The sequence below is a fragment of the Pelecanus crispus genome, chromosome 5, assembly GCF_030463565.1.
Source record: "Pelecanus crispus isolate bPelCri1 chromosome 5, bPelCri1.pri, whole genome shotgun sequence".
Taxonomy (NCBI): Eukaryota; Metazoa; Chordata; class Aves; order Pelecaniformes; family Pelecanidae; genus Pelecanus; species Pelecanus crispus.
Window position 1 is genome coordinate 66595284 of NC_134647.1, and position 23766 is coordinate 66619049.

The 23766-nt window shown below is 40.3% G+C and overlaps 1 protein-coding gene across 1 annotated transcript in view; it reads left to right on the plus strand.

The window, feature by feature from the left end:
* Positions 1 to 23766, plus strand: part of GLIS1 (GLIS family zinc finger 1) — a 208099-nt gene that overhangs the window by 82572 nt on the left and 101761 nt on the right. The window contains exons 3-4 of the mRNA XM_075711221.1: positions 13858 to 14056; positions 20342 to 21443. Coding sequence (XP_075567336.1) covers positions 13858 to 14056; positions 20342 to 21443 — 1301 coding nt within the window. The remainder of the gene's footprint in view (positions 1 to 13857; positions 14057 to 20341; positions 21444 to 23766) is intronic.

Here is a 23766-nt window from a genome sequence, read left to right on the forward strand (position 1 = left end):
TCGTCTAGGTTGGAAAAGACCTTTAAGATCATCCAGTCCAACCATTAACCTACACTACCAAGCCCACCTAAACCAATCAAGGGCAGACTAGACTAAACCATATCCCGAAGTGCTACATCTGCCCGTTTTTTGAACACTTCCAGGGATGGTGACTCCACCACCTCTCTGGGCAGCCTGTTCCAATGCTTGGCCACCCTTTCCATAAAGAAATTTTTCCTAATTTCCAGTCTAAACCTCCCCTGGCGCAGCTTGAGCCCATTTCCTCTCGTCCTATCGCTAGCTACGTGGGAGAAGAGACCAACACCCACCTCACTACAACCTCCTTTCAGGTAGTTGTAGAGAATGATAAGGTCTCCCCTCAGCCTTCTCTTCTCCAGGCTAAACAACCCCAGTTCCCTCAGCCGCTCCTCATAAGACTTGTTCTCCAGACCCTTCACCAGCCTTGTTGCCCTTCTCTGAACACGTCTCCAGCTGGAGACAGCCTTCAAAGACATAAAAGGTTGCTATGGAGGGCAAGAGAATGGACTCTTCTCCATGTGCGGTTTGGACAGGACAATATGTAAGAGACTAAGTTGTGCTAAGGGGGCTTTAAGTTAGACATTAAGAAAAAATTCAAGTGGAACAACTGAACGGGTAGCTGGGAATGCTGGGGAATTGCTGGAGGCTGTAAAGGACAGAATGGCCAAACATCCCCTTAAGTTTGAGAGATTGGATTATGCTGTAGGGACACAGGATAGAGTAAATCACCTTCTGAAGACTCTTTCAGCCCCATTTTCTATGGTTGCATAATCTGTGTATCAGAGTAAAGGGCTTCTCATGATTACAATGACACTTATGTATCTGTTTCTTCACTGGAATATCCAGCTTCATGTAATCACTGAGATACTTTATTCTCATGGTTTGTGTGGAAAGTGCAGACCCAGTTTACAGGAGGATGTTGAAGGCAGTGATGCTAAATAAAAGTAGAGAGTACTCCATATACCTCCTAATCCATAGCAACTGCCCACTGTCATCACTGGAAGATTCACAGAGGGCTTTCAGCAGGAGCTAAACCTCCAATTGCTGTTTATTCAGTGTTCATGTAAGCCAGCAGCATTCAGTGATAACATTTTCCCTTTTTGTAGCAGCCCTTGTGTTCTTTAATCTTTCTGCATCATCCTGTCTCTGCTTTTCTTCTTCCCTATTCCTTTACCTCTTCACAGCAGATTCCACAACAGCCTCATTCTTACCCTGTCCCACAGTCTGCTAAAAAAACCCCACAGCAGAACAGGTAATGGTCAGGGTGGCATGGTTATCACCAGAACATAACTTTCTGAAGAGACTGATACAGTCAAGATGTTCAGTCCTCCCACCTGTTGTCTGAAGCTGCCCCATTTTGGATAGACACCTGAACTAGTTAAGTTGTAGAGGAGAGTTTTTCTTCTTACTATGTTACATGGCATATAGATATTTATTGCACAAGTAAGTTGTATGTTTGACATTGTCCTTCAGTAGACTGTGCTCACTGGTGATAACATTAAAGTGTATGTTTAACATGCACTGCATATATCTACAATCCTAAGACTGCAGTTATAGATAACTGCTATTCTCAGACTTGTGAGTTAGGGAGAAGTGCACTCTGTTATGGAGAGCCTGCAAGAGGCCCATTCACTGGCAGCGAGTGCAGAAGGGTAAATTCTACTTAAATAGAATTAGTCTCAAGCATAGTTCTGGTAAAATAGAAAATGACATTGCAAATCACTTGGTGTTAAATATATTTCAAATCAAGCCTTGAAATAATGCCAAAATCCTGGCAGAAAGAAATGTCAAACAATGAAAACAGCAAATGAAAAGTAGCAGGGGTAGGCTGTTGCTCTTTTCAGTATGTATTGGGGAAACTGTTTGTTTGTCTTGAATTTTCTTTCTGGCTAAGAAATAACACTAAGCTGCAAAGAAGCCATTATTGTATTAGGTATCAAGTGTTAAATGATCAAGGAGACTGTGTAGGTGAAATGGTTGCCTGTTTGTGGTAGCAATTTGAGTTTTCATTGTAAAAAATTATCTTATGCAAGAGCATGAAGAGGTTGATAGGGGATGTAGGTTACTTAGTAAGTGTGAGAGATCTGCACTGAGTCTAGATGGAGGTGGTGTGTGTGAAGATGTCTCCTTTTTAATAAGAGAATGGAGAAACCAATGCAAGTTGCATTAGGAGAATGTATAGTCTTCAGCCATCAACTGCCTTTTCACTGTAGTTTTTCATCACTCTGATATATAAAGAACCAGGAAAAAATGTCTGAAAGAAGCTCCTATAACAAGTGAGCTTGGAGCGAAGATACCAGTAGAGAGGAGAGACTCATGAAGCCTCTCATAGGAAAGGAGTTTAATTCACACTTTTTGGAGGGCCATCAAATGGAAGACAACCCATAGCTGGAAGCTGATGTGAAGTGCAGGTTTACTAGCTCCCCTCCACTGTCTTCCCTTTACATGTTGGAGCATTCCCATCACATAGCAACATGGGAAGTTCTTTCTAGACTCCCAGTGCATTTTGGTTCCTATTATTAGTCATTTTCTGTCTCCCTTGACTATGAGTAGACTGGTTTCCAAATATATGCATCAAATTTAGGTCCTTAAGAGTAGATGTTGTGCATCTGCATCCCACCAGGCCTTCTCCTCCATCTAGCCTGCATTGAAAAGAACAAAATGCTTTTTAGTTACTAGCTTCCCCCTTTGTTTAAAGTTTACCATTTCTGCAATAACCCTGTGTGATCTACAGCAATTCTGTCTTTGTAGCAATTAGCTTCTGTGTATTTACTGACTTGGTGACACTTCCAGGCTTCTAAATCTTTGAGCCCAACATCTTGATGGAAATAATTTTTGTTGTGCTCTGTTGGGTGGTGGGTTTTTCTTTTTTAATGTATATAGTGTACTGCTGAGCCAGGCAGACATAAAATTCCTTCTTGGGAAATAGAGGCATATATGTTTACACAAGACACATGCAGGGTGCCATATGGCAAAACCCCAGCTTTCATTCCCTGCACATCCTTGTGTTTCAAATGTTTGGGAGAGCATATACCCTCCGTAGTCTTTACATGGTCTGCTGGCTAGAACTTCCATGGAAAAGAGAGACTAAATGGACTTAAGTAAAATATAGGAGAGTGGAGATTTGGGAGTTTAAGAGTTCAGGGTTTAATAAGTAAGTGGGAAAGCAATAACCCACATGTAGTTCATAGTAGGCATGCTCTGGCTATTAGTGAATTAAATTACTTTGGAGAGAAAAACCAAAAGGAATAGATTTTCTCAAACTGTGCTTGTATGGAAATATCCTGTCTTCTCAATGGAGTCATATAGTCGATGATGAAAGCATGTTTACAGTAGGAACAATTCAAGTACCGTCATCACAAAATGTGTGAACTTCTGTCTTGAAAGAGTCACTCTGAAGTTCTTTTAACCTACAGGCCCTGTCTAACTACAGGCTGCTGTGAAAACCCTGGTGGTGTCCATTTAGAGCAACAAAAAAGACAAATCAAAGGGGATGAGGGCAGGTGAGTGTGTACATAACCCTAACAGCACAGAGTTGTCTCATACCTTACACCAGTGTGCACAATGGTATTTATTTGGGGGGCGTGGATTGATTTGTCTTGGTTTCTGGTAGCACAGGTTGTTGATCAATCTCATGTGTGAGAGCAGGGAGTTTAAAACAGATAGACTGACAGCAGCTTCTGTGTGTTATGCGTGTTGCTTACACTCAAAAATACAGTTGTCTGGTACCCAGATAGTGTGACCAGCTTCAGCTGGGGTTAAAACTTGTGCATTGAAATAGTACAATGGATTTGGTAGAACCAGCTTTGTACAGTGTGGCAGCAGTGTTGCATCTATGGCATCCTGGAACATGTACTGGAAGATGAGGTTGGAGAGGGTTAAAGACGGCAGCAGAAGAGAGGGTTTCAAACCCAGCTTAGAAATGAAAGGGAAGTGGAGATAAGTGGAGAAGTGGGAAAGGAGAATGGGGCCAATGGCTGTATTTGTGTCTCCTTTGAACATGTTTACTTATAAGATGGCAGAGGCACCCCTATTCTCCTGTGTTTGTCAGGGCAAGGAGAATCATAATGATATATCCTACCTAGCAGAAATACTGAGAATTAAACCTATTCCAAAATGGTCGTCTTAATAAAAGAAAAAGAAATACATCAAATTTCATTACACTGAGCTTATATTCTCCAAGTGCCCATTAGGAGGGTTTTAGGATTTCCTTTTAATTAAATTAATGTTTGTTGAGCTTAATATTTTCCTAAAACATTTATTTTAATGTCTTTTTCCCCTGTTACTAAAATCTGAGCAGTGAGGAAGGATAACTGACCACAAAAAAGGCCCGATGTGCTGAGAACAATATTTTTCAGATTGCTTGGCAACAGGCAAAAGGTGATTCCAAGCTGAGGAGACTCTGTAACAATGAATGTAATGACAAGACCTGTGTTTCATCAGGCTGCAAAAGGTTTTGTCCTGATTGGCACAAAAGAGGGCAATGGTCATTTTCAGTCTGCTCTCAGCTCTGTTTGGGGGCATAATATAGAGGTCTGAGATCCAAATAGGAAGCCAAGAATGTTGAGTTTCAAACTTGACTGTAGTGAAAGACTCCTGGTGATAGTAGACAGTTATTTTATTTCTCTGACAATCTGTTCACTGTTGCCTAAAATGGTTATATTCTTACACATCTAGAGCCTAACTCGGAACATCAGCTAAGGCTATGAAGTCACTGGAACCCGAGCACATGGCATGTGTTTTCCTGAGTCTCGGCCATACTTGCTAACTTCAGAAAGTGTTGTGAAGGTCTCTGCTGGAAATCTAAACTACATAACATTGCAAGCCGTTTTAGCAGTGAAAGATGTAGTGTATTGTTGCTGCATTCCTCGCCTGCCTGTTTGACTCCAAGATTACTTTTAAAATATCATGAAGAAGTCAAATATGGGAGCCATATCTATCCACATGCTGAAAGGTGAAAAGGTTACAAATCTCTAAGCTGCTGAAATGTTTTCAAATTGCTTTAAGGTAGAGTGAAATAAAATTAACCATGCTTCTTTATTTGGTAATGCCAACCCTACTCACTCACTCTTTTAAAATACTGTATGTAGTCTGCAAAAAGAAATTCCACAGAACAGAAATAAAATGCAGTCCAAATAACTTGTTTTAAAAATAGATTGAACATGAAATAACAACTATAGATGTAGCCAACACTTAAGGTCCAGAATTTACTAGAAAGACACACATGGGTTATATTTATCTTTCACAAGTTTTTAAGATTGATACTTGACAATTTATTTCACTAGCTGAGTTGGTTTAGTTTACAAGAGTTTTCTTAGCCCTTCTGTCTTCACTCATACATCAATGTGAAAGTAAAGAAATAAGTATTTCTGTTATAGGATTTTATAGGATGATTCAAAAAAACTTGGAGGAAAGAGATCCTTCTTTTTTATTCTAATCTTACTGAATGCTGTTGGGTTTAACCCTAATTTTTTATAGATTCATATCACCTGTATCTATTTTCAAATAGGCAGAGGATCTGTCACCTCTGTTTTGATACACAAACGTAGGACAATTTGGGTCTTCACTTGACTCTCACTGTACAGTATGGTCTGCTCTGTAATAAAGAATCTTTTGGCTCTCACTTACTGTGTTTTTATTAAGATAGTGTACAAGCATTATAAATAAATGAAGCCAAGTCTCTACCAACTGTATGAAACAGGCCTTAAAATGTGAACAGGTTGTAACTGATACAGAGATCTAGGGTGAACCTGGAATGTGGTTTGAGCTGCTTTGTTCATCTTTGAGATATGAACTCTTCAGTGCAGCAGTGAAAATGTAGTGCTGTTATTGTTAACCACTTCCGTCCTCAGGTAAGGCCAAACAGCAACAAAAGAGACTTGGAGATCTCTTGTCTTGATGCTTTGGAGAAAGAATTGTTGCCTTGCTTTGCCAGTCTAAATGAATCAAAGGAGCTGTGCGTGACAAATGGTCACACTGAAAGTCACTATGTTTGACCCCATGGGCTGGCCAATGGGCTTAAAGAACTGCACAATTATATTTGAACATTTTTAGTAACTTTTCCATATAACATTGACTTTGTTTGATAGTCACTATCTGTGCAGTTGTTTCCTCAGCATGATGTTCAGATCCTGCATTTACTACCTGTGCATCACAGAAGACTCAGATAATTAATGGAACAAGGAAGGAATTCTGCACCTTAATGCACTGCTCTGGCGCTATTCAGCTCTAAGGGGTTTCTTGCCGCCTTCTACCCCAGGAAAGAAACCTAGTGGTGCACAGTATTGATATCACACAGAGATGAAATCAAAATACAGAGAGAACTTCCAAAAATACACAGGGTGAAACTTGGCTTGCAATAAAAAGATAAGAGTTTTCAAAGCTTTGTGAGAGTATACGTTTACCTACGTAAAGAGTCATGGTCAGACAATCTGGGACCGCATCATGTTTGTGTGATTTAAAAAAGGTAATCTTTCATAGTCAAATGTTATTGGAGGTCTTGTACTGAATTAGAAATGATTGCAAAGATCTCTTAATGTGCAGAACTTTCCTCTTTTGGGTGGTGAGAAGCCCAAATGTCTAGAGGTTTGTTGTGTACCAGATGGTGCAAATGACTGCAGAGAGTCAAGAAAAGATCTGAACATCCCCTCTTTTGGGTCTTCAGGCCAAGATCTGGAAGTCTGTGTTTAGGATATCTTGCTATGAGCTTGAAGATCTAAGTGAAAATAAGAATATTACATTTGGGTAAAGGCTGCTTAAGGCTGTGATGTCGTAGAATCATAGAATTGTTTAGGTTGGAAAAGACCTTTAAGATCATCAAGTCCAACCATTAACCTAACACTACCAAGTCCACCACTAAACCAATTAAGAGTAGAGTAATAATTAATTTCATGTGTCCTGGCTTGGTGGCTGGATTATTTTTTTAATGAAAATAAAACTAGAATAGAATCATTAAGGTTGGGAAGGACCTCTGAGATCATCAGTCCAACCATCAACCCAACACCACCATGCCTACTAAACCATGTCCTAAAGTGCCACGTCTACCTGTTTTTTGAACACCTCCAGGAATGGTGACTGTGATGGTGGGCAGCCTGTTCCAATGCTTGACCGCCCCTTCCGTGAAGAAATTTTTCCTAATATCCAATCTAAACCTCCCCTGATGCAACTTGAGGCCATTTCCTCTTGTCCTATCGCTAACTACTTGGGAGAAGAGACCAAACACCCACCTCACTACAACCTCCTTTCAGGTAGTTGTAGAGAACGACAAGGTCTCCCCTCAGCCTCCTCTTCTCCCCGCTAAACAATCCCAGTTTCCTCAGCTGCTCCTCACAAGACTTGTTCTCTAGACCCTTCACCAACTTTGTTGCCCTTCTCTGAACATGCTCCAGCACCTCAATGTCCTTCTTGTACTGAGGGGCCCAAAACTGAACACAGTATTCCAGGTGCAGCCTCACCAGTGCTGAGTACAGGGGGATGATCACTTCCCTGCTCCTGCTGGCCATGCTATTCCTGATACAAGCCTTCTTGGCCACCTGTCATACCTGGCTCTAATCACACCAGCCTACTTCTAAAGTGTTTTTCCTTCTCTTAAGCTGTGTCCATAATAGAAAAATTTAGACCCAAAATCATATCCCTTCTAGCACTGGTTCACTGACACTAAAGGAGAAACCATGTTTTTTCACAAGGCATAGGAAATCTGTCTCCATGATCACACAGTCAGACTTGCCTTGTAGAAGGCATAAGAACAGCTGTAGTATCTATTTTCCAGTCTTTATGCTACTTTTCTGTCCCTCAGGCTTGGTGGTGTAGGATTAAGATGAGCCCTCCCATTCACCATAGAAAATGGCATGACAAGCATAAAAAACTTGGGGAAAGTGTAGATTTTGTTGTTGTTGATAATGTCAAAAATGCTGTATGTTCATTTTGAAGATTCTGTGCTTTGAAGCTTTCAGTTCATCCATTAGAGCGTTCAAGGAGGCAGCATAGTGCTGTGCATCTCTCTTGATGCTCTTAAATTACTGAATATGTAGGAGTTGTGGTAGTCAGTCCAGCCATACAGTAATGGAGATTATTCAGCGCTAGTTATGTGGAATGGGTTGCTGAGTTTGGAGATAGTACCTTCCCTATGATACATGGCTTTGCTGTGTTGGCACCTTTTGAGTTAATTTTCTCTCAGTGGAGGGCTTTGATGGCCTCTTCCAGCATGGATGATTTTCACTTGTTTGAGAAAATCTGGTACTGTTTGGTCTTTCACTCGTCTCACGTGACTCATCCAGCTGCCAGTAACAGCGTTCTATTTCTCAGTGTTGTCGTGGTAAATTTTGGACATCGCATCCAAACAAAACCAAGAATGGCAAGTTTTTTTTAAAAAAAGAAGTAATTAAAGAGAATGAAGCAGTAAGAAAAAAAAGCAAATGACCTAGTTTGGTCTTCGCCGCAAAACCCACAATTCTCTGGGGATATCTAAGTATGTTAGGCAAATATTTCAAATCTATCTCTATTTTGAATGTGAGTCATTTCAATTATACATCGTTTCAGTTATTTGTTCATTGGCCTTAATTAGGTAAACTCCAAAGCACTGCAACATGTGTTTATTGTTGAATAATTACCCTTTTGGTAAGTTCTTGCTCTTATCTTCTTCGCCTTAATAGCTAATTTTATCAGTAAGAGTGAAGCCTTCCTGAATGGTAGACAAGATGTTCCCCAGGGAAGAAAGAGAGCTATTGCCCTTTAGTAGGGTTGTTTTAAATGTTCATCTCATTGTTACACAGACAGGTTTCCCTTTGTGTGAGATGTTCTGTTTTCCTCTAGGCGAATTTACTCCTAGCAAGAAATGTAGGGCTGACTCTGCAGATTCTGACCAGCGTGAGCTGTCCTTTCTGAGGTGTGTAGCCTCACCACAATCAAGGGGACCAATTGTCACATGACTTAATCTGGCATAAATCAAGAAAAAACTCCCCCAAAGTCAGTCACCCCAGAATGAAAGAAGCAAGATATCCAAAATTGAACTAACTTGATTACTCATATGGAAGGAATTGCCTGATTGCAGCCTTTGCACACTACTGTATCAACCTCTTCCGTTCCCTTCACAAGCATTTAAATGTAAAGATATAAATCAAAACTGCAGGACAGAAAAAGAGAAAGACAAAAGTTACCTTGATGGTTTCCACTTCCAGGAGATCCTTCTGGAAACCATTCTGCTTTTATTAGATTTACTCTCTGTAAATTAGGATTAGTTTTTTACATGGATTTATGAAATAGCTATGGTTCTACTGAAAGGAGGGTGAACCCTCTGGTATAAGGCAGGGAGTATGTGCTCTTTTTCATCTGTTATTGGTAAGTTACAGTATGTAGGTTAAAGGCCCCTCGATACCAGTGAAAGAAGAGATCTAGTTCCAGACATGGAAAATGCTTAAATCTTGTGTATGCCAGCCAGTGATATTAATATTGTATAAAACAGCCAGTTGTCAAAGGGCCAGATTCTGTTCTCAGTTACACTGGTGTAAACCAGACTTTTTTTCCTTTTTTTCAGAGGCAATGGATTTGCTTTCACATGTGCTTGAACAGTTGAATTTAGACTCTGGTTGTCTGTGTTCAGAGACAATCTCTTAGTTCTTGTTTTAGTTGCTGCGGGGGAAAAAAAATGTGAGCCACTGGTGTTGTTCCTTGTCCGTCGTTGTTCCAACTCCCATGTGGTGGGCATATTTCAGAGGGCTTTGATGCAAGTGCGACTTCACTCAAGGCACGGTTGTGCAAATTTTTAGCTCTTGTTAATAAATCTGTAAGGTACTTTGTGAAGGCAGATGTACGGTGGATTGGCTGAACCATGTAATTTCATGGATTCAGCATAAGTGTTCTGTTCCTTTGCAGGGAGAAAATGTATTTTCTGATTTGACAGCTACAAGAGGAGATAATCATTTTTGACAGCACAGGGATAATGTTCATGTTATTCTAGGAAATCTCCGTCTTCACACAAATAGGTATCAGTGTGTGCTACAGTTGGTATTGCTGAACTTTGGGGGAAGCTTCAAGTTTCTGTGTTTTGATAATATGATAAATCGATAAAATGCATATTTAGAAAGCCCTAATGAATTTCAGACTTGTATCATTTGGGGAATGAAAGAAAGAAAATGCTTTTATTATGAGTCCAGTATAATCTTAAACATTTTAAAAGAATCCACAGTATTTTGGAGGGAAGATACATCTTGAATATATTCCAGGTAACATTGCTGATGGAAAAAGTGAGGAACTGTGAATTGGGTTTTGTAAGTATGACTGATTTACTAACTTCTCTTTGTGGTGTGGCCTTTAAAAGTGTATAGAACTTATTTCACCAGTATTCAACAGTGTATTTAGATACCCTTCAAATGTGATTCATATATCCAAATTAACAACCACAAGTCTGATTATACAGTCTTGCTAAGGTAGATATTGCCCCTGAAGTGAGTTAAATTGTGACGGGATGAAGCCAGAATAGGAATGGGATAAAGCCGGATGGAGCTGTGGACTCCAGAGGATATAATGATAATTTATGTCGTGATTACAAGCAGGGCAGAGCTAATCATTACAAACACCCACTATGAGCTGAAAGGCATCCAAAGTGATCTTCTTAAATGCCTCGGTCCAAAACCACCAAATACAACTGACTGCCCTGTGCAGGCCAAAAGATGCTACATTTCTCTACAGCTTTTTAGACTCTTCAGAGTCAGTCAGAACAATCACAGAGTATCAATGAATTCAGGTCTCTGAATATAAATCTGAAATAACTAGAACATATATATGAATTACCATGAAGAAGGCTAACGGCCCATTTTGTATAGTTTAAATACAGATTAGTTTATCTTTAAAATATCATGTATCATTCCTAAAACTCTTACGCGGGCTTTTTGTTTATATAAAATAATGCTGGCCTACACTTCCTAAGACTTATCACATCCTTGGTATTGTGATGGAGCAGGGTAGGAAAAACCCTGTACTATTTTTCTGATTTCAGAGATTCTGACTTCTTAAAAAAATAAAAATCAAATAAATAAATGGTCAAGAAATGTAATGTATCAGCCAAAAACTGAAAACTTTTCACTGGAAATGGGGAATTCTATTCTGGAAACGTCACAGTAATGCCTCACGAGACTTGTAATTTGGGTGTCACATGTACCCACTCTTTTCTTCTGGATGCTTGCCTGGGTTACGTCTTCATCTGCCATGGTCTTCACTATTACAATGGTGCCGTGGAGCATGATGGGGAGGCTATGGAGCCCAGCCAGCGGAGGAGAATGGACTTTTGTGCTGTGATCCTTTTCACAATTTCTCCAGTTACCAGAGACTTTTTCTGCCTTCCCCAGTCACCTGTTTCTTCTCGTTTATACTCACCAAAAGCCTGAATGTGATTCTCCTCACTTTCAAAGCATTCATTGACTGTAACTATAGAGGACCGCAGCAGCTCAGGCTCTCCTACTTGCCTTTAGTTAGCCATAGGGATACCAGCTTTCAATAAGAAGACACTGAGGTTCATGTATGTTAAGGGTACCTTTGCTCTGAGGAGCTGTGCTGAAGTGGTAACTGACTAAAATGAGCACAGTCTCTGATTGGAACTTCACAAACGATGTAACAAAACAGCAGTGATTGCAAAACTTCATGAGTACAATTTTACTTACCCTTATATCATGAAAATATCATTAAATAGATACTGTGATATCTGCTTAATTAGGTAATATTATACCTTTTTAATATAGGTGCAATACCTCTATAATATAGATGTAAAACAGTGCAGACTGAGTGATGAACTGATTGAGAGCAGCTCTGCAGAGGATGACTTGGGGATACTGGAAGATGAAAAATTGGATATAGTCTAGCAATGTGCACATGAAGCCCAGAAAGCCAGTAGTATCCTGGGCTGCATAAAAAGAAGTGTGGCCAGCAGGTCAAGGGAGGTGATTCTCCTCCTCTACTCCACACTCGTGAGAACCCACCTGGAGTACTGCATCCAGCTCTGGCTCCCCCAGTACCAGAAGGACTTGGACCTGTTCGAGCAAGTCCAGAGGAGGGCCACAAAAATAGTCAAAGGACTGGAACACCTCTCCTGTGAAGAAAGGCTGAGAGTGTTGGGGTTGTTCAGCCTGGAGAAGCAAAGGCTCCAGGGAGACCTTATTGCAGCCTTTCAATATGTTAAGGGGGCTTATAAGAAAGATGGAGAAAGACCGGTTCCAAGCCATTCTGTGATTCTATATCAATACATACCTGCTCTGGATAATACCACAAGTTATAGTGTTGAAATGGTAGAAGTTGTGCTGTCAATAGCAGGTCCAATGTGGGTTTCAGTAGAAGAAGAACCAGACCTGAGAGCTGTGTGAAGTAGGTTGGTTGTGATGAGGACGTTTGTAAGTCCTATGGCTACTCAGAGGGATTCATTTTGCTCAACTGCAGCTGTCTAAACATCAGGTACTCAGTTTAAGTTGCTTATTTAAGTGCCTTCTATAGTCGAGAGGAAAGCATGTTCTGAAGTTGCATGCACCCATCTTAGATGCCCATTTTGAGACAGCTGAATGACATAGGCATTGTCTGGGTAAAACCCATAGACAACAAAACTATGATGAGATGAATCATGCCTTGTAACACCTTAGTAAAGGACAAACCTTGATGTTTGTGAGAATCAATGATTTGCATGAAACTGAGCACAGGCTTTGTCTTTTCTGTCACTTTGATGCAGAATTAATTTTCTTCCTCAGTGCGCAACACACAGTGCCTCTGTAGAGAATGGACTAACTACAGCGCAGCGTAGCTCTATAGTACCCATCACCATGAGCATTGGATACAAGGGTAAAGGAGTTACTCTGGACTCTGTATGCAATCTACAGAAATATGCTTGCCATTAGTATCTGACACCATTATGTCTCCATGAAAAAAACAGATTAGAGGGAAATCTAGTATTTTAAAAACATGATTCATATACAGTAGTGAAAACTATTGTAAATGGCTATTGTGACTTCTTTATCTAGCCTCTGAAGGCTAAATTTCTTAGAAATACTTTTATACATGCTTATCTGTGAGTATTTGATTAGTTCACTACAGGTACAAAACACAACTAATAAGCTTTAAGTTAAATGGAATTGCTAGCATTTGACCAATGCAATCTAAGTGCTGAGTTCCTCCTTTGTCCTCTCTTTTTAGCTAGATTATCATTTGTGGTTATATATGTATTTCTGAAGGATATTGCTATAGCTCTAGTCTGGTTTTCCAAGTCTGGTAAAATTGAATATTCACCAGAGCAGAATATATTATTATTAGCATTAGCATTTATAATAATAGTTTACTTGGAAAATACAGTTAAATGTATACATTGAAACAAAATTAGTTTAATTTTTTCACACTGTTGACCTGACAGTAAAGTAGAAACATGCCCATCTAAAGTCATAATCACAGAGATAATTGTCTGCAAAGAAAAACTTGACTTACGTCACTGTTTTCAGAGCTCCTGTCCCTGAAAATAAAGGGACTCTGAAACATCCCTCTCCAAAATCTGACACAGACAAGACTCTACCGTAAAAATACACAGAAGGAAGGCAAGCTATCAGACTAAGTTTTTTCTGAGTTAGATTATGAAGTGTAAAATAGCCACAAAACTTTAAAAAGAGAAATAAACAACCATAATTCACAGATCCAAAGTCCTTTGGAATTGATTTTTGCTTCCTTGTGAAAGGTTTCTTACCACTGCCATGTCATTTACAAGAATTTTACAAGGAGATCCAAAATAAGCATACAAAATATGCAAATGAGCATACAAAGTAATGAACATAGAGGGTTCTTAGTCAAAGGCTTATGATTTTTTTCTTTTTTTGACAGTGAACGGTGGCTACAATCATTGTAATTTGATCTCTGAGAAGAAGAACATGATGGACACGGAGATGACAAGTAGCCCAGTACCCGTCTGCAGACAAGGTCTGTTCATCCACACAGGAAACCCACTTATGCGAGACCACCCACTGTCCTGTGAGAGACTGCTTCATGTTGGTCAGCTGAACTTGACACACTCAGATATAAGGTATCACTGCAAGTTTTATCAGTTGATGTACTTTGCTCTTCTGGAGTGCTTCTTTGTTGGAACTATTTCCCAGTAGCATCTGTTGGCGCTACATTTGGAAGAGTATTTTTGGCTTTTACTTCATTTTGGAAGTCCCTTGGATGCTCATTTAACCACACTGCTCATTTGCAGGTTCGCACTGCAGGGACATGCACGTATGCACAGACAGCTGTCCAAGGCAGTGCCAAGAGGAGTCACTGTGTATGCAGCCGCAGCCCCCTGCGTTGAAGTTTAAATACAGCTTCTTTGGGGGGAGCTCTTCCAGCATGCTCAAAAGTCAATGAGCCAGAGGCTTAAGTAGGGTCAGCCTTGCCTCCTCTATACCTCCACCCCAATGCCATGTTGTTTCCAAATTGCAGCCTGGAAGGCAGGGATGATACTTACTCCCAAACCAATGTCTCCCATATGGCAATTTGGCATGCCACCATCAAACCTACAGGAAGCCAATGCCACTTTTATTTCTACAGCATTTCCTTTAATGAAGTATTTTCAATGTTCCCATACAGCCACATCCTTGGTATTTGCTGTTAAGGCCGTAATGTGAAAATTTGGTCTCTGGTTTTGATATATACACTGTAGTTGGATATGCTATGAACGGAATCTCTATTTAAACATTTGCTATAAATTAATTATATGAAAACACAGAACTCCATTATTTTTTTGTTGTTGTTACAAATTTAACATTACCAGATTTCAAACAAGTACCCTAAACAGACATCCATTGTGAATAGAAGCCTGCTACAAATTAAAATCTGTCCATCTATTTTAATTATGCTGCTTTTTGGCAGGGGATATAATACAGAATAATCCTGACATTTTTGAAGAGCTATAGAAAAGAAAAGCCTCCATAAAGTTGCAGCCTTTATCTTAGATACTTGGAATAATTGGCACTCTGTGCATGGAACTATCAAGCCCAAATTTCCATAGTCACAGCAAGAGGAAATACGGCCAATAGCTTGGTCTTGGAAATCTGACTGTTTCTGTTTTTATTATACATATTTATGTCTTGTTTCCTCTTTTCCATTTAATGGTGGGGTAAGAACATCTGTGTTTTCAGGAGGAGGAGGCACAGCAATATGCCAAGCAAGTGGAAAGAGCTGTTTGTTTGTTTGTTTGTTTGAAAAGGACAAATAATATCCATGCCGCATAGCAAAATATTCTGCTATCGCTACAAAGATTCGTAGATGCCGTTGCAGCTGGATGTAAGTCTGCTTCCTCCTAGCTTCTTTATGGCTCAATGTGGGACTGGCAGTTACCAACCTTTTTTTATTCTGTCAGTGAGGACAATTATGAAACAAAGATAATTAGGGCAGGAGCAAACAAAAGGAGGAAGAGAGAATTCTGCTTAGATCTTTTTGAACCTTTCTGTAAAATCTATAATGAGGAAATGACAGATACCTGCATACCAGGGGTCACAGTACCCACCCTCAGAAATATGAACCCCTTCCAGCCCCCATTTGGAAGAGGATTCCCAGAACAACATAAAAGATTGCTGCATAACATGAGAAGATGATAGGCCTGATTCTCTCCCCTTTGCATTGTAGCATGGTCTAAAGCCTTGAGGCTCTGCTGCTTCTAAGCAACAGTTTGGAAATGTTTGGAGAATATCTTGAAGAACCCTTCCATTGCTTTACGGGTTGTTTGTGTGTCCCACTGGTCATGCTCTGCTTGTATGTCCACCTGGCTAATACTACTTTTGTCTGCATGGGATTTACAAGGTAAAGCCAATGCCCAGCTCTGCTCTGTGGACGTCGTAGGCACAGTGTCTAATTTTATCACCGTACTTCTCATGAGACATATGGTACAGAGCCAAAACCTTGGCACATGAGAGAAGGTGGACGGCAGTTGGGACAATTTCTGTTCATGGTGTTTGTGATACTAAAGGTTCTTGACAACAAAGTAACAGAAAACATGGTCTTTCCCTGAAGATCTGAAAAGAGGAGAACATAACTGAGGTGGGGGTGAATGCCTGTCGGGTTTCAGTGAAGTCAATGGGAGCCAAGGGTGCTCTGTGCCTCTCAGATTTCAGCCTTCGTTAGATGAGAAGAATCGAAATAGATAAGAGAAATAGGGCTGGAATGGACAGATATCTGAGCACACAGAAGTCAGGGCAAACTCTATTTGGCTGTTCTGTCCAGCTCTAGTGACCAGCACAGAAATAAAGGGAGATACAAATCCAACGATCTGTCTGGGTTGAGCTTTGAACCACTCTGCTTTTCTACGATATGCAATGTCCAAGGAAAACCCAAACAAACCAGAGAGCATGTCCCCTAGCAATCCAAAATCTCCCTTAGGATTTGGGGTTATGATTGGCTTTGTCCTTTTTTCCTTCAGTGCACTGAAACTTGTTATCCCCTTCAGCTTTTCCCTGAATCACTTTCTCTCAGAAACTGTATTCTAGGGATGACTGCCTTAATCCAAGAATCACAGTCCCTCTTCTTCCTGGCCCCTTTTCCCCACTCAGTTAATAGCTTTTAAGTTGTGCAATGTAATGGCTGCTACATGGTATCTGTGAATGCAATGTGTGTGGGACTGGAAAAGTCCTAATACCTTCTTTACCACAATTGGAGTCAGCACACAGCTAACGTTGGCCTTTTGTCAAATAATCCATTATCAGACACAGCAAACACGCCCACACTGTGCTCCGTGCTCAGCATATAAAACCCGGGGAAGACATCAGAGCAGTCAGATAGTGTTGCAAAGGGTCCCTGGATGTGCAGCAGAACAATCCCCTCCAGCTTCTTAAAACTGTCAGTTATCACTGATTGCACATTTACAGTGGCAATTGAAGACATGTATGTTTTGTAAGCAGTCTGGAGATTTCAGATACAGTCGTCTTTTCCTTTGAGGGCAGTTGGGAACTGCAGTACTTCTGGCATGGTGCTACTCGCCTCGTGCTCTGGCTCCAAATACCACGTAAGGGAGTCCCTTCGGAAACACTGCCTTAGTATCCTCTGAGAGGCTGCTGTTACTCTTTGAGGGCCTTACACTCAGCTTTCATGTGCTTAAGCAGCAGTTCTCTTGCCTTGGACTGTCCATCCCTGGTACATGGATGCTCCCTGTGAAGAGAGGTTTGTGGGATATATTCTCCTGCTGGCCCCACTCCTTTCCAGGGTTGCTCATCTGGAAGCTCCCCAGAGCTGCTCATGCTGATTGCTTGTCCACACAGTGCTCTTTACACTGTCCTGCTATCCTTTGTCTCTGTCACTCTCCTCTTGGCTGTTTGTTTCATATGCATTTATATTTTGCTGCTGTCCAGAGATAATGAAATCCTTACAGCCAGCACTACCTGTGTCTACCAGGCCTGGAATTCTGATCCCTGGCTGTAACAGCAAGATGCCATTACAGGAGCAAATAGTCAATGGGTATAAGAGGAGCCACCCAGCAAGTTGGATGCCAGACACCTTGTCTCTCATATCAGTTTTGTTTCTGTGCCCCTTCTCTCCCTGCCCCCTAGGACTGGGAGGAACAAGAAGGGCTTTCCTTAGAACAGTGATGGCAAAATTCTGCCAGGAGTACACAAAGTTTGCATTAATGCAGCCTTGACATTAAGTACCCCAACACTCAAACACTGGGAAATTGAAAGAATGCCAGATTCTCCCAGCAGAGTTAACTAGCACAGGGTATATAATGTATTTAAATATACAGTGCTACAGATAAAACTGTAGCTCCCAGAAAAGACTTGCTTCTGATCTGCACAAGCAGCCTGTGCTTATCATGATGTAGGCAGTGTGGATAAGACATGGCTGTGGCAATGGGAAGCATGAATGCAGTGCCTTCATGCCATTTGCTTTTGAAATAAGGTATTCCAGCTTGTCTTTTGGTTCAAAACTCCCCTCTTTCGTGTGTCTTTCATTCTGCACTGCAGCATCACAGCAATACAGTCCTGACTCTGAGTAAGATCTTGGTGCTGGAAATGCAGATCGATGTTGCTGGGAGTTTTGGGAACCTAATGTTTCTCAGGACAGGATGTTTGTATCCATCCTGCAGGTACTGTGCACTGACTCCAGCTTGAACTCCTCACATGGATTTCTGGCAAGATGGGAGCTTTACATAAAGCTTAATAATATGACACCAATTATCACAGGCTGAAATGTAAGGCTTGGGTTAGCTTTATATGATGTAAGAAATGTGTTGTGTTTACTTTAGCCTGAGGCTTTGGGACCACTGAGCTATGATACAAACTGAATTATTTAGAATAGCTCTTGTACAGAAGAAACTAAGTAATAGGAAATACTGCGCCTGGCATGGTATGCTGTAAAACCTTTCTTAAATGAGTGTAAAACAGCACACTTTCTACTGAGCAATGAAGCTACAAGCAAGCAGGGCAGGGTTTCCCAAATACGTGCAATAAAAGGTTTTTACATATGCTTGTGCCACATATTTTACAGACATATGGTTCTGTAAATGTTAAGAAATAATGTATGAATACTGTTGGGTTTGTTGGTGGTGTTTTTTTTTTTTTAAATTTACCATCTGCAAGACCAGGTGCTTTACGTTTACCCTGAGACCAACTGTGGAAACCTAAAGGGAGAAATTATAACTAATGGATTATGGAAACATCTAAAATTTTTAAATGTAGTCTTTTTAAACTTCTGGTGGCAAATGCAAGATCTGATTGTTCTGTAGCAATGAATGGTGGGGAATTTCACTGCTCTCATGACCTTGAGGGTTTTATATCAAGCCCTACTGGCTGCAAACATTTGGAGCTTAGAAACCTGTCACTAGTGAATGCAGTGTGACAGTTGTGTGCCTTAGGTGTCATTTTTTGACAACCTTAATTTCATGGGAAGGAAGTCTTTTTGAAGCTTTTTGTTGTTTTGTTTTTTCTAATTGATAGTTCTTTGAGAGATGTTACCAAGGAAGTGTTAGAAGTCATCCCAGCTTCCTGTCTTAATGTTAGTGATGGATTAATAGAAATAATAGTGACAAAATCATCTAAGTTCAGTTTATTCAGCAGCTTCACAGTTTAATGTATGTATATGTCCAGAATACTTTATGCATATGTGTTTCATGCTTTAAAATGTGTCAGATTTGTCTTAGCTGCGGTGTCACACACAAGTTGCAAAATGGCCAGGTTTTCTTCAGCTTTTCTGGTGCTAGCATCAGAAAAGCATAAAATTCATTTAAGTGGAACATGTCAGCATAAGCGCCATGGAGCACCGCTCTGGAGGGTTTATTAGTTCAGGTAGAACTTTCCTGCATACAGATGTACTGTTTCCTCTTCTCAGTCTGGCACATCACTGCATGATGAAGCCATAGGTTAAACCCTACTATGCTTTAGGGATACGTAAGGAGCACCTGCTGGTCCTAATTAAAAACACAGTTGGGTCACCCACAGTAAACGTTTATAGCTGAGATAAAGTGTTTTGGTTTAAGGCATAAACAAATCGCTAACTGCTTGGAAGAAAATGTTAGGAGGAAACGTTTTCTAAATGCAGTGTTTTTCTGAAATGTCTATGTGGGGTTGCTCAAGGTTCTGCTTCCTGAGTGGTTGGATTCAGCACACATCAGAAAAGATTAAAAATAATTTCTGCAGAAAATCTTCTTTTGATTTGCAGACCCGTGTAGACTTTAATAGGAAAAATGGAAATGGGAAGACATACAGTGCAAGTTTAAATCCACCAGTTGTGAAGTTTTCTTAGTTATCTTTTGTAGACCTCTTAGAAGTAAATACTCAGCTGATCTCTCATTGACTCTGGACCACTGGTTGAAAGCGAGACATTCTTTCTTTGTATTCTTTTTTCCCCTACTGCTCTTGCTCCTTTTTTAATTTTGCGAAAGAAAGCATCTCTGACGTGTAAGCAAAGCTCAGCTAGCTTTTTTGGATTTGTGTCAACAAGAATGCCAAGGCGTTTTCCCAGTGTGCTCTGAGGAAAATGCCAATATTTGAATAATTCAAAAATACCCAAAGCTTTCAAATTTCATTCTCAGTTATTGTTTTGCCCGATCTATTACGCATTGAAAACCTACATTGTGATTGATGAACGGCCCATAGCAGTGGAGGGGAGATTGTCTGTTCCGTGCGTAACCCAGTGTGTAAAATTAATCCTGTGTAAAACGATGCTGCCTTTACAAGGGTTGTAGAGGAAGCATTGCAGATTTTTTTGGTGTAATTGCTACATTAGGTAACATTCAGCAGGGAGCAAGTGCTTCCATTCTCCAGGGCTTAACAAGTGGTGTGTCTTGTACAAAAGTCATAAATCCTGTGGTGGTTAGTGATGCTTAATGAAAACTGTATTACAGGTCACCCAGGTTTCAAGACTCAGTAGATTCTGCTGCTCCATGCCTGAATGGAAGTCACCCGGCTCAGCACATTAAACAAGAATGCCCGAGTGATTATAAGGTTCTGTCTGAGGCTTCCACACATAGGAGGATTACGGAGGGGATGGAGCTGAGAGCCTCCAGTAGTCTGCATCCTGAAATAGACCTAATGAATAATAGCTTTACAAATTCACTTTCATCCTACTTGTTTAATAATGAACATAGCTCCTCCCTGGGTCCTTTGTCACTTGGCACCCCTCAGCACTCAGCCAGGCTACAAACAAGCAACCTGAAGAAGAGATGCATCTCTGTTGTGCCGTCTTCAGCTGAAGGAATTGATATTACAGCTATCATCCGCACATCACAGACGTCACTGGTCACCTGTGTGAATGGACTGCGAACTAATTCAGCTGGCATTTCCTCTCATCCTGTGGAGATCAGTCATCACAGTGCTCAAAAATCCTCTCGGCCCCAGTCTTGCTCTCAGCCTGGAAACCCTTGCAGTATTCCCTCCCCTCCAGCATGTCTTGTACCTATTTCTGCTGAATGTGACAGAGGTGACTGTGAGCAGATACAAATGCAGCAAGTCGAGGAGAATGGAAGCCTCAGCCTTATGATGAACGGTACTAGCATTCCTCATCAAAACACCTCGCACAGCACCCAGAAGGTGAGTTTCTTAAAACAAGAACCAGCTGACGATTATTCCTCCACTGCTGATCTTTTTCGACATCATCAGGGGCTGCCTCCCCCTTACCATCTGCACCAGCAACTAAGCCAAACTCAAGGGACACTGCCTCACTTACACACCTCTATGTCTCCAAAGTCCCTTCAGCCCAGTGACGGGGATGAACAGGACCTCAGCAATGGTAAACAGGTCTGTCGGTGGATTGACTGCAGTGCCACTTATGACCAACAAGACGAACTGGTCAGACACATAGAAAAGACTCACATTGACCAGCGAAAAGGAGAGGACTTCACTTGCTTTTGGGCAGGCTGCGTCCGCCGATATAAACCCTTCAATGCTCGTTACAAACTGCTGATTCATATGAGAGTTCATTCTGGAGAAAAACCAAACAAGTGCATGGTAAGTCTGGAATATATTTGTTTGAATAGAAACATACTACTCTGCTCTCTTTCTTGCTCCCTCTTCAATCTTATTCCAAAATAATTGTTGTGCTTTCCTGTAACTTAGTCTGCAGCAGGCTAAAGGGGAACTGCAGAAAACCTTAATCTAGAAGGAAATGTTTGAGTAAGAAATACTGTAGTTCTTGGAAAAGGGATTCAGTTTCCTTATATGAGAGCTTAACTTTTAATACAGTGCTTTATTTTTTTTAATATTCATTAAAGCATTAATAAAGTGATGATCAAAGCACGCAGCAGTCATTTAACGTAAAACAAGTCACTGAGCCTCGGGTGGCATTTTTAATCAAGAAACATAAAACACATCTAATGAAATTCTTTTCATTCCTTCAGCTGAACAATAACCCATAGAGTTGTGAGTGCAAAAGTTTCAAATGGTTGTTTAGAAAAGAAAAAGAAACTTGTTAAGGATTTTAAACAGTTAAAAGAATAAAAGAAGTATCTTTAATTACATTTTCAAAGGTTGTTAGGGGCTTTTTTAATTTGCAAAACAGAGCTTTAAAAATAAGTAAAAACCATTGTTCTCTTCTGATCAAGAAGATGTAAACAACATCAGTGTTCCAAAAAGAGGATCTTGGGAATAACACCATCTCTGCATCTGCCCACCATGATGACAATATGGCCAAACTAAAATAAAAGTTAATGACTTCCATTAAGCTTTCCACATGTTTGAAACAACAATGATATAAGACCCTGACTGAAACAGATGAAGCAAAACAAGTTTGACATAAGCTTCCAAACTGGGCCATGAAATTTGGAAAGTCTTATTTGTAACACCCACATGCGCACGCGTGTGCATGCATGCACATGCACACAGGCACACACACACAAATAAGTACAAACAAAAGGAATGGTTAATGCACCACATTCTGGTTCTTGATAGGCAGAATTTCTGACTATCTGTCTATTTCATTGTTTTGATCACAGAATGATACAATGGCAAATGCTTGTTAAGGAAGTTAGATCAAGACAAACTTTTCCATGGCAAGCTGTAGCTTTCTATGGAGGAATAGGAAAGAATGTTTATATAAAAAGCTTACTTTTTTCCATTTGTTCAAGAAGGAGCTTGCTGGCCTGCAATGGTCATGGAGGGGAGAAGGAAGAAAACAACAGTATTCAAAATGTTTTACAGAGAAAAATTTTCTCTGTAAGTGGTCATCCTGATTATCTTTTTACTTCTAATGTATAAATGAAAAACGTTATCTTAATGTCTGCAGTGTTCAGTGGATATTGGATAATGCAAGTTAGTTGCCTCTTTCCAAACAAAAAGTGTAAACAAGCTGTGAAAGCATACTTACAGATTTTATTTTAGCCTACTTTTTGGCTTTAGTGTTTTTATCATCTGGAATGAGATCGGTCTTCTCCCCACTTTTATCTCACACTTTTAAAAAGAAATACTTAAAATGTGGAACCCCGATTAGCTTTACTGTGATGCTGAAAGAGTCAGTAGACTCCATGGGTGAGGGAACTTTTGTCTTTTTCTGCAAAATGCATATTTGACAGGTATTGTATAGCAGATTTCTAATGTTACATTCCTATTCCTACAGGAAACTGGATAAACCAGAGATGTTAAATCATGTAACATCTTAGCAAATGCTAAAAATTTCCTCCTTTCAATTATGTTAATCTGCATTAAGAACCAGCTTTTGATAACATCTCCAGTTTTAACATTGTGAATAGGTTGGAAAAACCTTTGCATCTGATATTGCAGACAGCCTTCATGGCACATGTATATAGCTTTGGCATGTAAGTACATAAAGATCTGTTTTATTTGAGCAGATATTGTAGCTGTTCCCATACATGGAATGGCCCAATCAGAATTAGGAGCTTTACATTGCACAACTTGCAGTTAACTCTTCTATTCCCAGAATAAGACCCTTCCACTGTCAGCAGAAGTATCCATGTATTAAATGTTACAACCTGGAATCCTGTGTGGAGCAAAGCTGGATCCTAGTAAGCACATGAAAAAATATGTCTTCTTTGCAAATTTAGTTTCTAACCTGGAAAGACCTTGATCTAGCAGGGACAAGATCCAAAGCTGCAACACGGCTCCTTAAATTTATTAATATCAAGTGGGGATTATTTGCCCAGTGAATTCCATTCCACTTTAAACAAGGGTTGCTGTGCAGTGTTTCATTCTGCAGTGATGTCATGTCATTTTAAATGATGGCTTTTCTTTTGATGTGGTAATAATTGTGCTGTTATTCCTGCAAATTAAGGTGGCAATTCATTCTCTGTCTATAGAGGTCTGAGATTTTGGTTCATTT